Genomic DNA, 18,460 nt, shown 5'->3' on the forward strand with positions numbered 1-18,460 from the left:
AGAGAGAGAGACACACACACACACACAGATTGGAAGCTGTTTTGTGCAAAAACAAACTTGCATGTAGAAAGCCATCACCTCAGGGTACCCTTTCCCTGACATGCTCGTTTTCAAGTTGCCTTTATCATCGGTGTTCCACCCAGGTGAGCCCCCTGGCCGCAGACTGAAGTGCAACAGCCTAGACATGGGCTAACTGCCCCTTGAGATCGGCGGCAGAGGCCCTTCTCCGGGAGCCCTCCGTGAAAGATATTAGGAGGGTGAGTACCCGGAGGAGGGCCTTCTTTGTGGTGACGCCCCACCTATGGAATGCACTCCCCAGAGAGGTCTGTCTGGCGCCGTCGTTATTTGTTTTTCGGTGCCAGACCAAGACTTTTTATTTAAAAGTTATTTTAATTGTTAATTATTGATTGTATTTATTTGGTTTTTTATGCTTGTGCCGAGATGTTTCTGGATTTTTAAGGTTAATTATACGATTGTTATTTATTTTGTAAGCCACCCCGAGGCCTTTTGCGAACGGGGCAGCATAGAAATGTTCTAAATAAATAAGCAAGCAAGCAAGCGAGGGCTGGGCTGCTAGTATAAGGCACAGAAGAACTGCCTCTCTTCTAAGAAGGGCTCCTCGGGACAATGCCCTCCAGACATGTTGCGCTACCACTCCCATCATCCCCAGCCAGCTGGGCAGGGTGAGGCAAAGCGCGGCTCCAGCAAAACCACAGCAAACCTCCCCCTTTCTGCCACCAGAGTGGAGAAGCCGAGGCCCAAAGCACGGGGGCAGGCGCGGTGCGCCACGGACACACACCTCTGCCGCGACCTCCCAGTCGGGGCGGCCATCGCTGTCCTTCAGCTCCACGTACGGCTTCTCGTGGACTCTGTTCAGGTCCTCGTGGAGGCCATCCAGGAGAAAAGCCAGGAGCTCTTGGGAGTCTTGCTGCTGGAATCCATTGAATCGGGGCGCGTACTTCGCGATCGTCCACTGCAAGGAAGAAGTTGTGTGTTAGGGGCTGAGGAGCATCCCTGCCCACCCCCAATTAAGCCCCACGCTCACTTGGACGCCACGCTTATCGAGTAAGGGTTGACTGTGGGTTGCCACTGACCTGGAGGAGTGAACTCAGCCACACTCACAACCCATGGCTTACTAACCACAAACCAATCACAACCCAGCAACCGGGTTCACACGTAACAATAGTTAAATAACCCATGTGTGGTCTGGCACGAATGGGAGAGAGAAGGAATGCAGGCAGAAGCGGGCCTACCATGTCCATTTTAAGCCAGCAGTACACGCCTCTTCTGCTTGCCCCCGATTGCCCATAAGTTCTTAAGCCCATGGGCCGCCATTACGTGTGAACCAGCCCAGCAACGAACCATGGGTTCTCCTCCTGGTTTGTTCGTGGTGGATAAGCTACATTTTACTAGCGGGGTGGCTGGTTTGCTCAACGTAAGACTCCGCAACAACCTACATGCGACCCATCCTGAACCCAAATTTTGCTGTGCCGTATCACACGAGTCCAGCCAGGAATGCAAATGGGGACAAACCCAAACCCAATTCAAAGATGAAGAAAATGGGATGCCACATGCTGTCCCTGCAACTCAGGTGCTTCAGGCACATCGCGATATCCACCTGGCTTCCAGCAAAAGTAGATATGCAAAGGAAGCTTTTATATTGTGGTTTCTTATCTAGGATGCCAAACTTCCACAAGCATGAGAAGCAAACCTGCAGATCCTTTTAATCCAAGCTGTGCTGATGAGGAAGGACTCTCCCCCATTCCCTTTTCTTAGCATTTATTCGTTTCTACAGCCAAAGCTCTCTGAGCTGCTTCCAGAAACTAAACGCCTAAAGACACCATAACACAACACAACACAACACAGCACCCGTGCCTAAAAACATGCAAGTCGTCCACTTTGCGAGCGACATCTTGAGCATCTGTTCAAAGTTGGGTTTCAGTTGTACTGATGCTCAGGGCTCCCTGGTTGAAAACATGACCTTTAAATAATAATAAAAAATTCCTGCTGCGGGAGAGCGACGTTCCCTGCTGGTTCTTACCCGCAATTTCAAGGGCGCAATGTTCTTTTGAGTCCCACTCCAGAGCTCTTGAATCAAATCCCCGTAACATTTTGCCATATGCCCTTTCATTCCTATCGGGTTTGTCCTGGAATTTAGAATGACAGTCGTTAAGGCAATTAGCTACTTGCTGCCTAAAAAAAAGAAAGAGAAAGGAAAAGTCAAGCCAGCCAGAGGCACTTAGAACCAATCCACGCGCTACATGGATTGTGGAGTGTACGGCAATCAGAGATTTTTTTAAATCTAATATAAACAGCTCCCAGGATGGAGGAAGACATCACTAGAAGAGCTCTTGGGAACATCTTCCCCCTGAGATGCTGGTTTTCTACATGCAGGGAGGGTGGCTCTGCCCATGTTGGCTGGGAATTCTGGGCACTGCTGTTCACCTGTCAAAGTTAGCTCTTCCCCCCTGCAGGCCCGAGCACAGGGCCTCGTCCACGCTGGTGCCGACACCCCAGCCACACATGTGAACTGACCTGTTGAGCTCGTACAGGTGCCTGCCCGAGATGAAATACCGCGTGAGGGGCTGCGTGTTGCTGACGCACTGGATGCTGGAATTCATGAAGCAGGTGTTGCCCAAGTTGCTGAGGCCGGTGGCCCCTTTCTCCGTAGGAACTGACGGGGGTGAAAGAGGAACGGAGAATGTGGTCTGCCTTGCTGGGTGGCGCTGGGCACCGCCGAAGCCGACCAAAGGGGGAAGGGGGTGAAGGCACGCTTATCACGCCATGGATAAAAACGGAGAGGACTAGCAACATGAGTCAAACAAAGGATGCTCATGCATTTGAGAGTTACAGCCTTGGACTGCAGCCCAGGACTTGCGTATCCTCAGCGCACAAGACCTGGAATGGTTCGATCCTGTACACGCTCTTACGTCTTTGCAAAGGTTTTAGAAAACCATTTTGGGGGGAGGGGGAATGTATGAACAGCTTGTCTGAAACATTTTGGCCATTATTCCAAAAGAAAGTATTCCATCATCTTATTTTCCAATTTTTCAGGAAAACTGGGGAAAGCTTTTTTTCTCCTAGGCCTTTGCTTCTCTCTTCCTCTGAAGCGTGTGATGCAGGAGAATCCTAAAGCACGGAGAAGGGCTGTGTCGCGTGAGGCCACGGACATGCAAGGAGGTCCCATTTGGGAATGTTCCAGAATGGGAAAAAGACTGCCTGCAAGTGAAAGCTGGAAAGGGGCGCCCAGGGGCAGCCCGGTCTTCCAAGGACACGACTTCTTGCTTTCTGCTTGAACACAGGTGAGCATCCGGCAAGGTGAGCCGTCCCCTGCAGCAGGAATCCGCCTGGTCCAATCTCTGGACTCCGTCCAGGCATGCTGCTTCTGGGGCATCCGGGGGCGGGTGGGCGGGTGGGCAGGAGAGCAAACACTCACCCTTGTGCCTGTCGATTTTACTGCTGTTTGCGATGAAAGACATTTCTTCTGGCCAGCTCATGTCCTTGTTCCGAACTGCAAAGGCACAGAAAAAAGCTTGGGTGAGAGGCGGCTCCAGGATCTAGGATGCACGTCTCTGGAGAATATAACACTGCAAACGTGTGTAGGAAGGCGAGGCGAGGCGAGGGAGCGCCCCCCGCTTTCCCCACGCAACCCCACTCGTGCGCCCCCTCCCCCAGATGGGCCCCTGTGGGCCCCAAGCACCTCCTGCCCCAGGCTCAAACCCGTAATTCCTCCACAAAACATTTCGACATTCGCATTTCCTCTTTGGGTGTAAACATTTTTAAGAAGATGTTTACACCCAAAGAGGAAATATTAGGGAGAAAACTAGGACTGGCCTCAGCATAATTTACTGGAGGAGGGGAGAGCAAGAGGTCTGTGAAGGCAGAGTGGGAGTGCCGGAGAGGAAGGCAAGGAAGTTTGTGCCCTCAAATGCTTTTCTCATACCTTCTATTATTAAGCGCTGCTCGTCTTGGATGTTCAAATACTCCAGGGTGTGATCTTCATCATCCAGAAGAGTAAGGTAGTTCTGTACAGAAGAGGAAAACAAACACTTCCTGCTGATTTCTAGTCCTTGATGATCTTGAGAGGAATTTCTGGTGGGGGGGGGGTGTTCCACCTTGCTCCCTGCCCCGTTCATTTGGAGATCATGTCAAACCACAATTAAGCTCTACTACATCTGGTCTGGTTGTTTGATGACACTAACCCATGGACTGGGTTCCCGGATTCTGGCTTGCCCTATTGTGTGAATGCAGGCACGCTGACAAATCTTGGTTTGTTGACTACTAACAACCCAGAAAGAGAAGCCACAGCTTGCAGTTGGGGTGTGAATGCTGGATTTTTGATATGGGTGAACCCAGAACTGTGGGTTGTTCGTGGATTGTTCCGCCGGGCTACAAAGATGGTGGACAAAAGTATTAACATAAAAATAGTTTATCTACGTGCCGGGAATACAGCACCCCAAAGGCGTTTGGGAGACAGAGATAAAGCTGGTGAAGAGGAGGAAATGAACAACCCAGAAACTGAGAAAACAAACCGTCGTGTCCTGAACAAATCCTGAACAGGACCAAAACTATGGACTATTAACCGCTCCCATAAAACATGAGAAGAAACTGCACAGGATCAGGCCACCAAGGCCTATCTTGTCCAGTATTCTGGTTACACAGGGCCAACCAAAGAGGAAGGTCCAGATCTCGTCTTGCTGATGCCAGAGTGTAGGACACGGAAGAATCAAGTCAAGTTGCGACAGCCCAGATTCAAGCTGGGCATCAGGAAAACCTTCCTCACAGTTAGAGCAATACGGCAGTGGAGCCAGCTGCCTGGAGAGGTGGGGGGCTCCCCACACTGGAGACATTCCAAAAGAAACTGGGCAGCCCCCTGAGTGGGATGGTGTCACGTGGTGTCCTGCAGCAGCAGGGGCTGGACTAGATGGCCTTCATGGCCCCTTCCAACCCTCCTGTTCTATGATGCTATGAACCAGAAGCCTAGGCGCAGGTCAAGAGCTCAACCACACGCCTGTTCTCTCCCACAAGGGACCCCCAGTAACTTGAGTCTCCCTCCATCTGCGGGTGGTTTGCACCGCAGCTCCCCAGATTCCTGACCCCCGGAGCCGACGGGGGCTGAGGTCCGAAGCACGTCTGCGCGGCACCAGGTGGAAAGGCTGCGGGAGTCCGGACGGGGCCCGGGGGGCTGGAGGCGTGCGCACGGGGCGCTTACCTCGCTGTTGTACAGCCAGAGGCGCATGTCCTCCTCCTTGATGCGCAGCCTTTGCGACAGATACTCGTGGATCTCCTTGATGGTCTGCGTGCGGCTGAAGCAGCCGGTGTAAGCCAAGACCCGCTTCAGGGGGGCGCTGGGCGAAGGGACGTTCCCTGCATGGCGAGAGGACAGCGGGGCCGCTGAGACAGGGGGCTCCGACGGAAGCAAAGGAGGGGAGAAGGAAGGGCTTCGCCCCAGCAAGAGACAGTCCCTGGCTAGCCCCCTTAACTGCTGTGTTTGAACCCTTTCCTCTCTTTTGAACCGCCGTTCAGGAATCAGAGCGGATGTGGAGCCCCGCAGAAGTTAGAAATGAACCCCGTGTGGCGTTTTCTTTAAGAGAACACCGCCTGTGACACTGCGAAGGGCGGGACGCAAAAATTTTAAATAGATGAGATAGATAGACAGATAGATAGAACACAACGCTGCTTTCTTCAGCTCCTCTGGTCTTCCCAGGGCCTTAAGGATTGGTGCTCCCTCTTTCCCAGGTGGTCTCCTGAGGCCCCAGCAGGAAAAGGGGCAGGGAGCACGGCGTGCCAGGAGGGCCGGGCAAATGTGCAGCCCAAGACCTCGACTTTCTACAGCCGCCAACCCCGCAGTCACCTCTTGGACTCTGAGCTGGATGGCAGAGAAGTCCTGCCCTCCGTGTGGTGCACCATTCGTCAGAGGGAGGGGTGGAAGAGCAGGGGCCCCTCCCTCGCCTGCCTGAGACCACCCGCTGCCTGGCTGCTCCCCTTCCCACGGGGTGCAGAACCTTGGGCGGGAGCCAGAGAGGGCCCGCTGCGGCTCCCCAGACAGTGGTGCCCGTCCCCGTTCCTGCAGCCACCTGTCGCGGGATGGCTTCCTAGAATTAGTGCAGCTTCCCCCCGTGCTAAAGGTTGGCGTTCCTTTTTCGAGGCTTCGTTACAGGCAGTAAGAGCTTTACGCTAAACGGCGCTGGCCTCGTTTTCCGGGCTGCCTCCCATTTTGCCTCCTGCCTGGTTACATTCCCTGCCACTTCTCTGACGTGGAACCTGGCTTTCAGGTTGAAAGATGTTCGACTTTTCTGCTTCAGACCATCTCAATATCTGATTTGGTGCAAAATGGGTTGAGAGATTACAAGGAACGCGTATTGAAACGGCCAAACTGAAACCACACCGGCTGGGGAAGTCAGCAAAGCATATCCCCACGCCTTCTATTTCATAACAAATTGAAGCGAAGGATTATTTTCCCCCTTCATGTACATACAAACAAAGCGTTTTTTCTGCAATTAAATGGTGAGAGGATTAGGAACAAGATTACAGCAAGAAAGCATGTCAGGGTGGGGGCACTTGAGATTAATAGTTGATTTTCAGTTAGTGCAAAGCAGGAATTCCAAATCATGATCAGAGGCAGCATATCGAACAGCCTGCAGATCTGAACTGAAGGATTTTGTTGGGCTTGAGGCAAAGCAGCGGCCACTGCAGGACACCCAGCGAGACCTTGGTGGCCAGTCGGCTGGAATTTCAGAAATGGATCGGAGAATCAACCACTGATTATGACAAATCTGGAGAGGTGCAGCAGACCCGTTCCCTTTCACGGAACGGCCCAGCAAGCGATAAAAAAGAAGGCATTGATTGAGTATTGAAGCAAACTCTTATTAAAAGTCAGCGTGCTGTCGGGGCTTTCCTCCCGGAGTCTGGCCTGCCGAGCTCACGAATGGCCTCGTGCAAAGTCAGTGGCGTGAAAGGCCTCGTGAAAAGCACTTGTACAAAGCCCTGGTGTGGGTACGACACAATTCCTCCACGGATGTGCTGGGGAAAACATGCACGCACAATCCACGTGCAGCCAGCTCAGACAGGCAGGGACGGTCTCCGCTGTGGGGTGCCTGGAGGCCCTCGTGGGGCTGTGCCTTGGTGCAATTCCCACTCACCCCCCAAGGCTGCTCGGGAATGGTGGCCGGCAGCCCGGAGGTGGGGAAAGGACTACCTGGAGAGCAGCGGGGGAGGAGGGCAGCGGAACCAGGCTCCGCTCTATGCCTATCGTCATGAGGATGCCGCCTTTCTCGCGAGTCTGCCATGCAAAGTCACCGAGTTCTAGAGCAGGGCTTAAATTTGAGCTTAAACTTGGGTCTGCGAGCGGTTTTCCTGCTGTCCTCAAGGCTGGGGAATGTCAGAGCCGTGGCTTAGCAGTCGCTGTGTGAGGTGGGGGAGCAGAGACGGAGAGGCCAGTGTTCCTCAAGGCAGTGCCGTCCACATGTCCTGTACCCTAAGTCCCATCATCCCTGGCCATGCAGGCCTGGGCTGATGGGTGGCGGTGGTCCAAAACACCTGGAGAGCAGCTGGTTGGGGAAGGCCGCAATACAAAGGGGGATCTCCGGCAGATCAGCTAGGTTTGGGAGTGCCGGCAAGTTCCTCACTTCCACTGGATAAAGGCTGCTGAAATCAAGGCTGGAGCGAACAGCCGTGCGGGGGAGTGGCCGTTCCGGGACGGACAACGCGTTCCCGGGTTCAGCACGTGTTCTGGGACGGAGCTCTGCGCCCAGCCGCTCCCCGTGGGGGCCGGAGGCCACGGACTTTCCGCCCCGGTGGGACAGGAGGCGCTGCAGACCGACAGACCCGCCCTCTTGTGCCGACGAGACTTTTGATAAGAGCTGTGCTTTGGCAGGGGAAGGGCCCCCCGTCCCCAGCCGCAGGCGAGGGCTTCATTCGAATCGCTTCCAAGCAGTGGGGCAGCAGGGCCGCCGCGGGCCGGGCGGTGGGGCTGGCCTTCGTGCAGAGCCTAGGCAGCCGGATTCTTGCTGTATTCTTAAGTTACCTCTCAGCAAATCGTGAGGAAACACCCTCAGGCTCATCATACCCATGTTCACCCAGATGTTGGACTGCTGCGTCCGGGTGGCCGGCTGCTGCCGCAGGAAGAGGAGGTACCGGGGAAAGAGTTCCAGCTCAGGCAGCGCCGTCGCGTTGTTCCGGATCACCTGCAGGGGGACAAGACGGCAGCTCTGAGAAGACGGCAAGACTGGGCATTCTGCTGTCATTGAGCTCTTTCAGGACGAGGCGGTAAAAAACCAGGTGTGTGGCTCAAACCAGGTGTGTGGCTCATCTGATCCACTGGGGGAGGCACCGGTTTTCGGGCAGCTCCCGTACCCTGATCCTGAAGGAGCGAAATGCCCCTTCTAAGGTTTGGCTACTTGCAGGAAAAGCTTCGAGATGGCACAGGCCGGTCTTTTCGCCCCGCCGCACACTGGATGGAGAGCCCTCTCTGGAAACAGGCTGCAGGTGGAAGCTTGTCCCACAACCTCTTGGCCAAGGCCCTGCAGTGTGGCTGGAACCCGAGGCCCGAGCGCTGCTGCTGGTCAGAGGAGACCATTCCGGACCAGGCAGCCGTTCCCAGGTGCAAGGCAGAGTCTTGCAGCCACGGAAGTGGGGGCTGCAGGATCAAGCCCCCCCCTCCCCGCCATGTAGGGATCTACTGTCCACTCTGAACTGCAGCTGCCAAGTTGGAGCCTGAATCTGGAACTTTCCCCACGTGGCACATGAGCCCTTCGTGGCTGAGAGCATCGCACTTCCCTTCTTTAAAGTGTGCGGGTTCTGCACCACCCAAGGAAATCCTCACACCCTTTTCGGGCCAGGGAAAATGCTCATTGTGAGAAGCTTTGAAAAATCAGAGCTTCGTGGTGGTGAGGGGGTCAAACAGCCAGCAACGACACTTCAACAGGCTGACTACATCCATCTCTTTGAAAGTCAGCTGTTTGTAAAATATTAGCAATATCTATCAGCCAACCTACCGACCTACTGTGAGAAAGAACAGTACAAAATCAAAGTTTGGAAATTGTTATTCTGCCTTTTAGAAAACTGACACAAAATAGTCTCCTGGTTCTGAGCTTGTCCGCGGAAGCAAAACTCAAGGCCAGAGGCCTTGAATACTGAGGGCAGGAGAGAAGGGCTGGCAGAATAGCATCCTCCCACAGGACTTACTGGTCTTGGTAGAGACAGGTTGGCCCCATACCAGTGGTAAAGCGCCCTCCACACCGGCTCCGGGACGATTTCGTAATTCCTCCCTTGAATTAACAGGGGAGACTGCTTGAGTCGACCGCCTTCGAGCGTCAGCGATGGAGCCTGTGAGACAGAGGAGAGCAGGGAGTCAGCATCCGATCCCAAAGGGACACCAAAACCTCCACTGGGGAAGGAGGAGCGCAGCCTTTCCTAGTCGGCCGAGCCGGGGGGCTGTGTGGATGCCTGGAAAGGCCACGCCACCAGCCCCGGCAGGGAAGAGCGCTGCTGGCAGGTGTTCTGGCCACTGCGACTCCGAGGCGCTTATTTAACTGTTCTTTCTTAAATGCAGGAGACACCCATAAAATAGGCCCTCCTGGGCGTTTTACAAAGTGCTATCAACAAATAAGGTGGCTATAAAACCAACCAAGCACGACAAAGAAGCATGCCAGCCCAGCGTAAAATATCATAGCGGGGCGTGTGAGGAAGAGAACGCGCTGCAGCAATTGGAGCTACCAACGCCGGATCACTTGAGAGGCCTTTCAAAGACCGAACGGCACAGCGCTGTGAGGCAGCGGGGGGAGCCAGGGGACGCTTTGGGGGACCCGGCTGTGATGCCGGGAAACCGGTCCGGACTGGCAACTTGCTCTCTGTGCCTGGACTGCCGCCCAAGGTCCCGTGGTTGGTTGCAGAAAGATCCATGCCAGCAGCTCCAGTTCCAGATGAACTGCAGTGGTTGCCTGTTCCCTCCTGGGTCCAATCCGAGGAGCCGGTGCTTCCTTTTCAAGCTCTCCGCACCTCGGGGGCCCAAAGCCCAGACAAACACCCTGCCTGTACTGGCTTGCTCATCTCTTGGCACACGGGTGGCAGGAGACGGGTCCTGGACTCCAACTCCCAGTATTCCTGACCGCTGCCACGTTCGCAGGGGTTTCGGGGAGCTGAAGTCCACACCATCTGGAGACTCGCCTGCTGCGCACCTGTCTTCTGACAACCTTATTTCAAAAGTCCCCCTTGCAGGCACACCTGGCGTCCAATCTGGGCGGCACCAGGACAGACACGCATCTTTTCAGCCTGTCTCCATAACCGAAATGTTCACAGCCGTCTTTTGGGACGGCTGCTGGGTATTCAACTGCAGAAGGAGAGGTTTTCAAACAATTCTTTACGCACTGCCCTGGCCTCTCCTGTGACGAAGGACGGCACAGAACTGAAGCTGTTGCGATCACAGAAACAGCTGGGGGGGGCGGTGCGGACATGCAGCCCCCCCCCCGCATTCTGCCACACACTCGCCTTCATGGGGTCCTGCGTTACAAGTGGCTGGTTGTCGATCGCTCCGGGGCGCTGCGGATTGAGGTGCAGGAACGCGTTCCCATTGGATCCGAGCATGCACTGATTGTTGTTGTCGGAAGAGTTCAGCTGCCGTGCAAAGCACATCTCGGCGCTGGGCGTGGTGGCGTGAAGAAAATCTAGCCGGGGAGACGGAGACGGGAGGGGGAGAACCATTACGACAGCGCGGGGTGGGCACGCACCTCAGCAGCAGCCGTGCGCTCAGCCCGGGTCGGAAGAGGAGCGCCTGAAACGCGGGGCGCCTCTCTTCGCAGGTGCTGGAATTCGTTCCTCCCTCCCACTTGCACAAGGGGCACCCCAAAAGCACCGCATCCGTACGGAGCGCAGCCTGCAGACCCGCACTGCTCCGGCTGCGCTCGGAGGCACGGGGCCCTGGCCCGGTCCTTCCTCCGCTGCATGAACACGAGGCTGGCCCGGGATTTGCAAACTCCCCGCCCTGGAGAGCCGGCCCGTCGCAGGAGCCGTGCAAGGCAGCAGCGGCGGATGCGTGCTGTCAGCTCAGGGACCCCCCCACTCTCGGGGCCGGCGGGCACGGCAAGGGAGGCTTCTGCGCCCCTACCTAGTCCCCGAGTGCCGAAGCATTATCCTTCTCCACAGGAATGAATGGCAGCCGTTCGTTCATTCCTGGGAGGAGGAATCAAGTGCCGTTACTCGAGCCAGCGCCGGCCAACACCCCCCGGGAGACGCTGGGTCCACGGACAAGGGGCAGGCTTGGCTCTCTTTCCTCCGAGGTCACAGGGGGCTCAGAGAGACCCAGCGCGTGTGGGGTGGCAGCACGTCCTCTGTGCGCGTCGCCCCACCCGGCATCCTGGCCCCACGGGACGCACAAGCGCAACAGAACGCGACGGCGCGCCGAGGAACGGGGGCGAGCCCTGGCGATCTCCCCCCCCAGCGCCTCGGCTGGCCCGCGGCACTGATGCGCCCGGCCCGGACTCCCCTCCAGGCCCGCGCTGCACGCCAGCGGCCTGATGCGCCCCCGGCCTGCCTCGGCACGCCCGGCTAAGACGCAGCCGCCCGGCTCTCGACACGGGAGGGGAGGCGGCGGTTGTCGGCGAATGCTTACTGCTGCCAGGGCTCTCTGAGGCTTCTGATGCGGTAGAAATGTTATCTGAACACTTGTCTTCGGCGGCACCGAAGTAACTTAAGCCGCCCGTTTTGTCTTCGCCCTGCTCTGATGTAGAGGCCGCAGGGCCTGGGAGTGAATTCTTACCTCCGTTTAGGACTGATGAAGGCTCTATCGTAACGGGGCTAGCGTCCTGGAAGGGGGAGAGAAAGCGGGGGCTGAATGGCCACGTGGGAAGGAAGCGGGGGCCGGCAGGAGGCGGCTGGGGCTTCCACGGCCATCCTCGGAGGGGCCGCGGGTTTTGGAATGACTGGATCACTGTTCCGTACTGCCCGGTGTCGCTTCCAGGGGAGGGTTAGGGTACATTTGGTGCGAGATGCTTTGCACAACTGGCTACCTCCATAGTCAACATATGCGCTGGCTTCTAAAACAACCCGTCTTGCATTGGGAGGGGAGAATTCAAGTTGCTAGTCCTCATGATGATGGAGAAAGGCTTGAAAAGGTAATGGCAGATGTGGAAGAAAAACCAGAGGATGACTCCTCCCAGCACAGATGCCTCAGAATGGTGCAGAATCTTCTACGGGGAGGGGAGGTCAAGAAGACCCCATACCAGGCTGGTCCTTTTGGGGCCTGTGACGGCTTTGCTGGCAGGTGTGCCAGGATCCTAACTTTCGACTTGCAAGCTCATGCATAAAGAGCCACGTTCCATGTTTGTCAGCTAGTGTCATGAGGACTAGATGCTTCACACTTTTGGGAAACAAGCACTGAGGGGGTCCAGATTCTAAGAACCCCACCCAGTTTAAATGCAAGCAAACTTTGCCAAGTGTCCTACGGCCAAGCAGAAAAGATGGAGGCTTATTTGCCCCTTTCCTCCATCCACACTGAACGCATGCAAATCGAAACAGTAATCTTTGTTTCTCCACAACGCTTTGTTCCCCCCATCCCTTCTTTTATGTTTCGTGCACATTAAAAAAGATTTCAGGGTTTGTCTGCAGAATAAGAAAGGCATTACTTTATTTTATCACGATAGCTAGAGCCCTCCTCACTTTCTCTTGCCAGGGAGCCAAGCCAGCTTGCATGGCCTTCCGGCATTTTATCCTCGCAACGGCCCTGTGAGGCAGGTCAGGCTGAATCAGCAACTGGCCCACAGTCCCCCAGAGGGGCTTCACAGCCAGGTGGGGGCTAGAGCCCTGATCCCCCACACCCCAGCCCAGCAACCTCACTCCCACACCACACGGGCTCCCTGAAAAGCTGCCCCCTTAGCCTGCGGGACGGAGCGGACGGCGGGAGAGGACGGTGAGAAAGTGCTTCGGCAAAAGAGCTCTGAGAAAGGCGGCCGAGAGGGCACGAGCGTGGGACTGGGACTCAGACGATGTGGGTTCTAGTCCCCGCTCAGCCATGGAGCCAACTGGGTGACTTTGGGCCACTCACAGACTCTCAGCCCAACCTCCCTCACAGGGTTGTTGTTCTGGGGATAAGATGGAGGAGCAGAATGATGTAAGCTGCCTTGAGCCCTTTGCAGGAAAAAAGCAGGATAGAAATTGAAAAATAAAATAAATAAACAAACACTGAGAAACGGGGGCGAGTCGTGAGCGAGACGCCCAGCAGGCCACGCTGGCGGCTCGGGAAAGCGGCCGGCCTTCCCCCAAGGTGGGGGGCGCCTGCCTTGCCCGCCTCGGCCCCCCCGCCCTCGCGAGCCACTTACGTATTTGACGTATTCCTTCCAGTGCTGCCACCACTGCATGGCAATGAGGAACCAGCTGTGCCCCGGCTGGAGCCCGTGCCTGCTCTCCCGCTCCAGCCAGCCCCTGCGGCCAAGAGAAGAGCACACGCACAGGCCATCAGGCCGCCGCCGCAGAGCGGCTTTGCCCCTGCACGGCGCTTTCGAGCCCGGAAGATGCTGCGCGCACTCCAGCCTCCCCCTCCTGGAGGCCCCGGAAGGGGTGGGACGGTGCCTCCCAACGTCCCCAGCCAGTTATGCTGGGAACTGTAGCCCAAGACGTCGGCGGGGCATCGCGGGCCGGTGCAAGGGCCTCGTTTTGTTCTTTCTTTCTTTCTTTCTTTCTTTCTTTCTTTCTTTCTTTCTTTCTTTCTTTCGGGGAGGAGAACCTGGCACTGAGACAGGCTCCTGGGGACCGTGGGGGCACCTGGCCGGCGGCTCCCTGGATGTGCAAAGCGTCACCCCAGGTGACGGGGCTGGGGGCAGGGATGTGGCGGTCCCAGCCCTCCCGGCGGCCATGCACAAAACCCTGGATGAGCGCCCACACACCTCCTGGCAGTGGCGAGCGGATTAGCACCACACACCGATTTAAAAAAAACACACACACACCGCAAAACTAAAAAGGAACCTTTTTCTTGGTGAAAAACAAAACAGGATCCTATCCAGAAGGTGATGGAACTGGAATTGTGGAATCACTTGCCATCTCAGTGGCAAGGGGCTCGGCTTTATCCCTGGTGGCTGGAATCGGGAGAGGGGCGCTGGGGCTTCTTGCGGGGTCTTTAAACACAGGCCTGGGTGACTCCAGGCTCTGTGCCCGGGGCCAGGGGCCGGCAGCTCAGGGGGAATCTCTCCCTCCCGGCTCTGCCCTGAAACTGCCACCTGCAAAGCCACCTGCTGGAGAACTGCCTCCGGGAAGTCGGCTTGCTTCTCCCAAGGGGCCTGGGGAAGGCGAGGAGCAGCAGGCCCCAGCACTGTCCTGGAAGATCCCCGTGTCTTATTCCTTGCTGGAAGCTGGGACAGAATTTGGGGGTGGGGAGGGCAAGGCTTACCTGATGATTTGTCCTTCCTCTTCTGGGGTAGCAGGTCTTAACCCTAAGACTATATGGCACACCTAGAGAAAAAGGAGAAAGGGAGGGGAAAATCCCAGAGTTTTAATCACACAGGATCGGAGTTGCTCTCGGCTGATCAGGCTCTGCCACAAAAGCTCCAATACGCATTGCACCTGAGTGGCAAATTGTGTGGGTACCAATGACCATGTCGGATGCCCGCTTCTTCTAGAGATACCCAATCAAATTATGGACCCAGGAAGAGGCTGCCCTTCGCTGCTCTGCCTCCTGGCCCACGGCAGGCAGGCAGGCAGGCCGGCCCAGTTTCCCGGCTTCCTGACTCACAGGCAGGGCAAAAGTGCCCTTCCGGAGCCTCCCCTGCACATCCTGGGGCACCCTCTGGGAAGGACGGCTTGAGCCAAGGCAGCGAGGGCTGTCAACCCCACTGCCAGGCATTCTGCTGCAGGGCTGCTTCCTCCGTCAGTGGCCGGGGACCCACGGACAGGTTGGCTGGCGGCTGAGGAGACACGCGGCCGAAGCAGCGAAGGCTCACCAGACCTGCCTTGAGAAGCGTGTGTGAAAAGCACAGCAGGTGTGGGTTGACTCGCCCTGCCAAGGAGGGGCTTCTCCTTCCTCACCAGGGATTGTGTGTGCCACGGAAGATCACACTTGGAATGGCACGCCCAGTCTGGGCACGCTAGGCAACGCCTGTGCCAAAGAAGGCCAACCGCCAAGGCCTTAGCCCACCAGTCCTCAAGCTGGTATCCTCCACGTATGTTGGACTACAGCCCCCACCATCCCCATCCAGCACGGCCAAGGGGGGGCCATTTCAGCAAGACAGGCCCGTCCCAGCGCAAAGTGCACCTGCGGTTATGCCAGGAGACGCCCCGGCCCCTCGCGTGTGTCTCGGGACTGGGCCCTCCTGCTTCGGGCCCCGTCCCCAGCGGGTTGTGCGAAGGCATCCAAGGCGTCTGCCCAGGGAGGAGGAGCCCCCAGGCCTGTGCTGGCACAAGAGCTGACCCGGCCCTCGGCACGGCAGCGAAGGAGCAGGCCATGGAGGTGGCACGGGCGGGCCGCGCTCGGCAGGGAACATACCTGGAAAAGCAGATTCAGGAACTCGTTGGCAAGCGCGTTCTTCACGCTCCATATCTGGTAATCCTCCAGAGTGAGGTGGCCGAGCTGGAGCCGAACGTGGGGAGGCAAAGAGAAGGCGTGAGCGCTTCCCCCAGACCCTCGCCTGACGCGCACGCGGCTCTGCGGGACCCCCACAGCCACAAATATCCCTAGCGAGCTTCACGAAGAACCGACATTCCCCACAAGCCAGTTCTTTGGACTGCCGTGCCGTGAGCGTTACGCTGGCTCCACGGGGCTTTGACACAACAGTCCCTCAATCAGGGCCCTCCAGGTGTGTCGGGCGGCAATGCCCATAATGCCCACCCCAGATGGGAGCCGTAGTTGGCCCGCCCTGGTCCAGGCAAGGCTGAGCTAAACGGGCCAAAGGGAGGACCAGGTGCCGTCCCTCCAGCGCACGCAGCTGCCCTTGCCGACCGAAAACCAGCGACGTGAAGCACAGCCGAGCAGGCCGGGGGGAGTTGCAGTCCCGACCGTGCAGCAAAGCACCCCACACTGCTTGTGCCGGGACGAGCCGCGGGGGGAGCGAGCGGGGTCTCACCTTGGTTGTGTCATGGGCCTTGAGGACCTCCTCCACCGTGTCGGACAGGTTCGTGTGCAACTCCTTGGGCAGCGGGAAGGGAAAAACAAGAGAGGAGTGACCCTCGCACAACCAGGGCACCACAACTGACACATGAAGTAAAAGAGCAGCAGGAATACTGGGTTAGAGGCAGGTTGAGTGATGGGCAGGGAAGGCCCAAAGAGGCCAAAGGGACGGCATCACTGCAAACGGCCTGTGCTAAACTTTGGCAAGCCCCGATCCTACTGATTTTATGACATCTGCCAGTTTACAAAGCTCAGAAATCCGCTGGCAGCCAAAGTTCAAGCGAGAATTAGCAGAAGAGGCACTGTTTTGCAAGATTTATATACAGCTCCGTATTCCAGTATGGGAATTCTGGAAAGGTGGGAGCACTGAAAGATAAAACCTGTGAAAGAAGCAAACAATGTGATCAAGGCTTTTAAGAAACGTCTGCTCCAGTCAGACGATTCAAGGATCAGCACCCGACAAATATGCTCTGCGCTTCATTTTCTTTTCAGACGCCTGAAGGACATTTTTAAAAGACGGGCGCGTCTGAAGGCAACTTACCGGAATGTCGTCAGTACGATTATCCTTCCAGACTTCCAAAAGGGCCACCATCATCTCGGTGAGTTCAGTGCGAGACAAAATCCCATCTCGGTCCACATCAAACACCTTGAAGCAAACTAGCGATGGGGAAAGGGAGGTTAAGCGTCTCTGCCAGAAGCACCTAGCAGCTCTGGCAGTGCCCCATCATGGCCTGGGGGAGCTGGGACTCGGTTCAGGGACACACGGGCCCAGCTCTACTGGGAAGACAGGCTTATTCAGGAAAACACGGTTACGTGCGCACACACACACACACTGCTAAGCGAACAAACACACCCACCCACACAGATGTGCCCACCACACACAGACCATCTAGGGGCTTTATTTTAAGGGTAGACCCTTTGCTAGACTAAAGAGAAGATGGGCAGAGTTAATTACAGGAAACACTCCCTAGGAGCCTCCAGGAAGGAAACAGGCTGGACGGGAAAGTAAGCGGCGCTGGGTCTAAGAGAAGAATATGGGCCACTGAGGGAAAGGGGAACAGCAACCGGGGCAGGTGGGCGTGAGCACAAGGGTGGAACCTGCAGAAAAATCCCGCTCGGGGTTCTTCCAGCTCTCCTGCCTCCTGGTTCCCGTTCCCCTCCCCTCCCCTCCCGCTCAGACTGTACTCTATTTGGCAAACTTTGGTTCCCAAAGTATCGAGCAGTTCTTTAATACATGGTTGTCTGACTCAGCCTTATCACCACCAGTGTAACATGACTCATGTTTCTGTTAAACGTACGTTTTGGCAAGGGCTGGTAGCTGCTGCTTTGGGGAGGAAGGAATGACGAAGATAAATTTTGTACTGAGACAGTCTTTAATATTTACTGCTGTATATACACAGTTTTTTAAATTATTGACCTCCTTCACGGAAATTAAAAAAGGGGAAATGGATTCTCTGAACTGCTTTGGCAGCTAAAATACTGGTGTTGCAAAACCAGAAGAGTAACGCTGAGCTGCCATAATGCAATGGATTGAGGACCTTAGAACACTTTCATTACATGGCGTAACGATGCCAACTTCAAATGAATACACATTTAAACATTTGGTCCACTTTTTTGCCGAGTTCCTAGAAAGCTGTATGCATTTCATACAAATCCGTGCAGGCACATTTAAATGATGGGAAAAGCAGAGACATTTCCAGGGGCCTGCAGGGGCTGCCGGCAACCCTTTTGCAGGTGTTTCTGGTGGTACCTGCAGCATGACAGCCCACAGGCACCTGTCTGGGGACCCCTGCTTGACCGGATTGATGCACAAAAACTCCGTGGTTGCAGTGTGCGGAATAGCTTGTCTGCAAGCATTCAAAGAGAGGCAGTGCTTACTAGACGGAGGCTGCTGAAAGCTTTCCAAAACAAGAACACCTGGACATGAAGGAACCAATGTTTGGGGTCCATGGCCAGAACACTTCTCGAGGTGACCCCAGAAATTAGGGAAAGGATGACTGGGAATGGCACCTTAATGCCGACATGCTCTGCCCAACGATGCTCGCTTGGTACCCAGAAGGGCTTTTGGGGCATCACATGCTGAGCTTTCTATTTGTCCAGGCACTGAGGGATCATTCTGTGAGTTGGGAGATTTATCAGCAAATGGTAGCTGCCATAGTCACTCCTTCACTGTTGCTTTTGTCGTTGTTGTTGTAGGTTCTCGCCCCCCTCTTTTTTAAAAAAGTATTGTTTTTACTTTTTAATTTTGCGTTGCAAGCGGCCTTGACAATGCCCTGGATTACGAAGGCAGATTGCAAATATGTCCTTGCTTATCAGCGTTAAGTTAGCGACTGTGCACCCTCTCCGACTGAAACACTCGCCCAGAACATT

General features: G+C 55.9%; 1 protein-coding gene across 3 annotated transcripts in view; it reads right to left on the reverse strand.

Annotated features, from left to right (window-relative positions):
- USP32 (ubiquitin specific peptidase 32) overlaps positions 1 to 18,460 on the reverse strand; it is an 83,521-nt gene that overhangs the window by 12,357 nt on the left and 52,704 nt on the right. Inside the window, exons 8-22 of one of the 3 annotated variants that reach the window (XM_044429837.1) lie at positions 16,632 to 16,747; positions 16,047 to 16,109; positions 15,470 to 15,553; positions 14,378 to 14,439; positions 13,314 to 13,416; positions 11,756 to 11,801; positions 10,489 to 10,664; positions 9,187 to 9,327; positions 8,027 to 8,186; positions 5,213 to 5,367; positions 3,944 to 4,025; positions 3,437 to 3,511; positions 2,536 to 2,674; positions 2,042 to 2,147; positions 800 to 973 (exon numbers count right to left, since the gene is read on the reverse strand). In XM_044429837.1, coding sequence (XP_044285772.1) covers positions 800 to 973; positions 2,042 to 2,147; positions 2,536 to 2,674; positions 3,437 to 3,511; positions 3,944 to 4,025; positions 5,213 to 5,367; positions 8,027 to 8,186; positions 9,187 to 9,327; positions 10,489 to 10,664; positions 11,756 to 11,801; positions 13,314 to 13,416; positions 14,378 to 14,439; positions 15,470 to 15,553; positions 16,047 to 16,109; positions 16,632 to 16,747 — 1,682 coding nt within the window. Of the gene's footprint in view, positions 1 to 799; positions 974 to 2,041; positions 2,148 to 2,535; positions 2,675 to 3,436; positions 3,512 to 3,943; positions 4,026 to 5,212; positions 5,368 to 8,026; positions 8,187 to 9,186; positions 9,328 to 10,488; positions 10,665 to 11,608; positions 11,802 to 13,313; positions 13,417 to 14,377; positions 14,440 to 15,469; positions 15,554 to 16,046; positions 16,110 to 16,631; positions 16,748 to 18,460 lie in introns of all 3 variants that reach the window. The other 2 variants (XM_044429836.1, XM_044429835.1) reach the window with 2 other exon arrangements.

The sequence above is a fragment of the Varanus komodoensis genome, unplaced genomic scaffold (assembly GCF_004798865.1).
Source record: "Varanus komodoensis strain SLA01 unplaced genomic scaffold, ASM479886v1 scaffold20_1, whole genome shotgun sequence".
Lineage (NCBI taxonomy): Eukaryota > Metazoa > Chordata > Lepidosauria > Squamata > Varanidae > Varanus > Varanus komodoensis.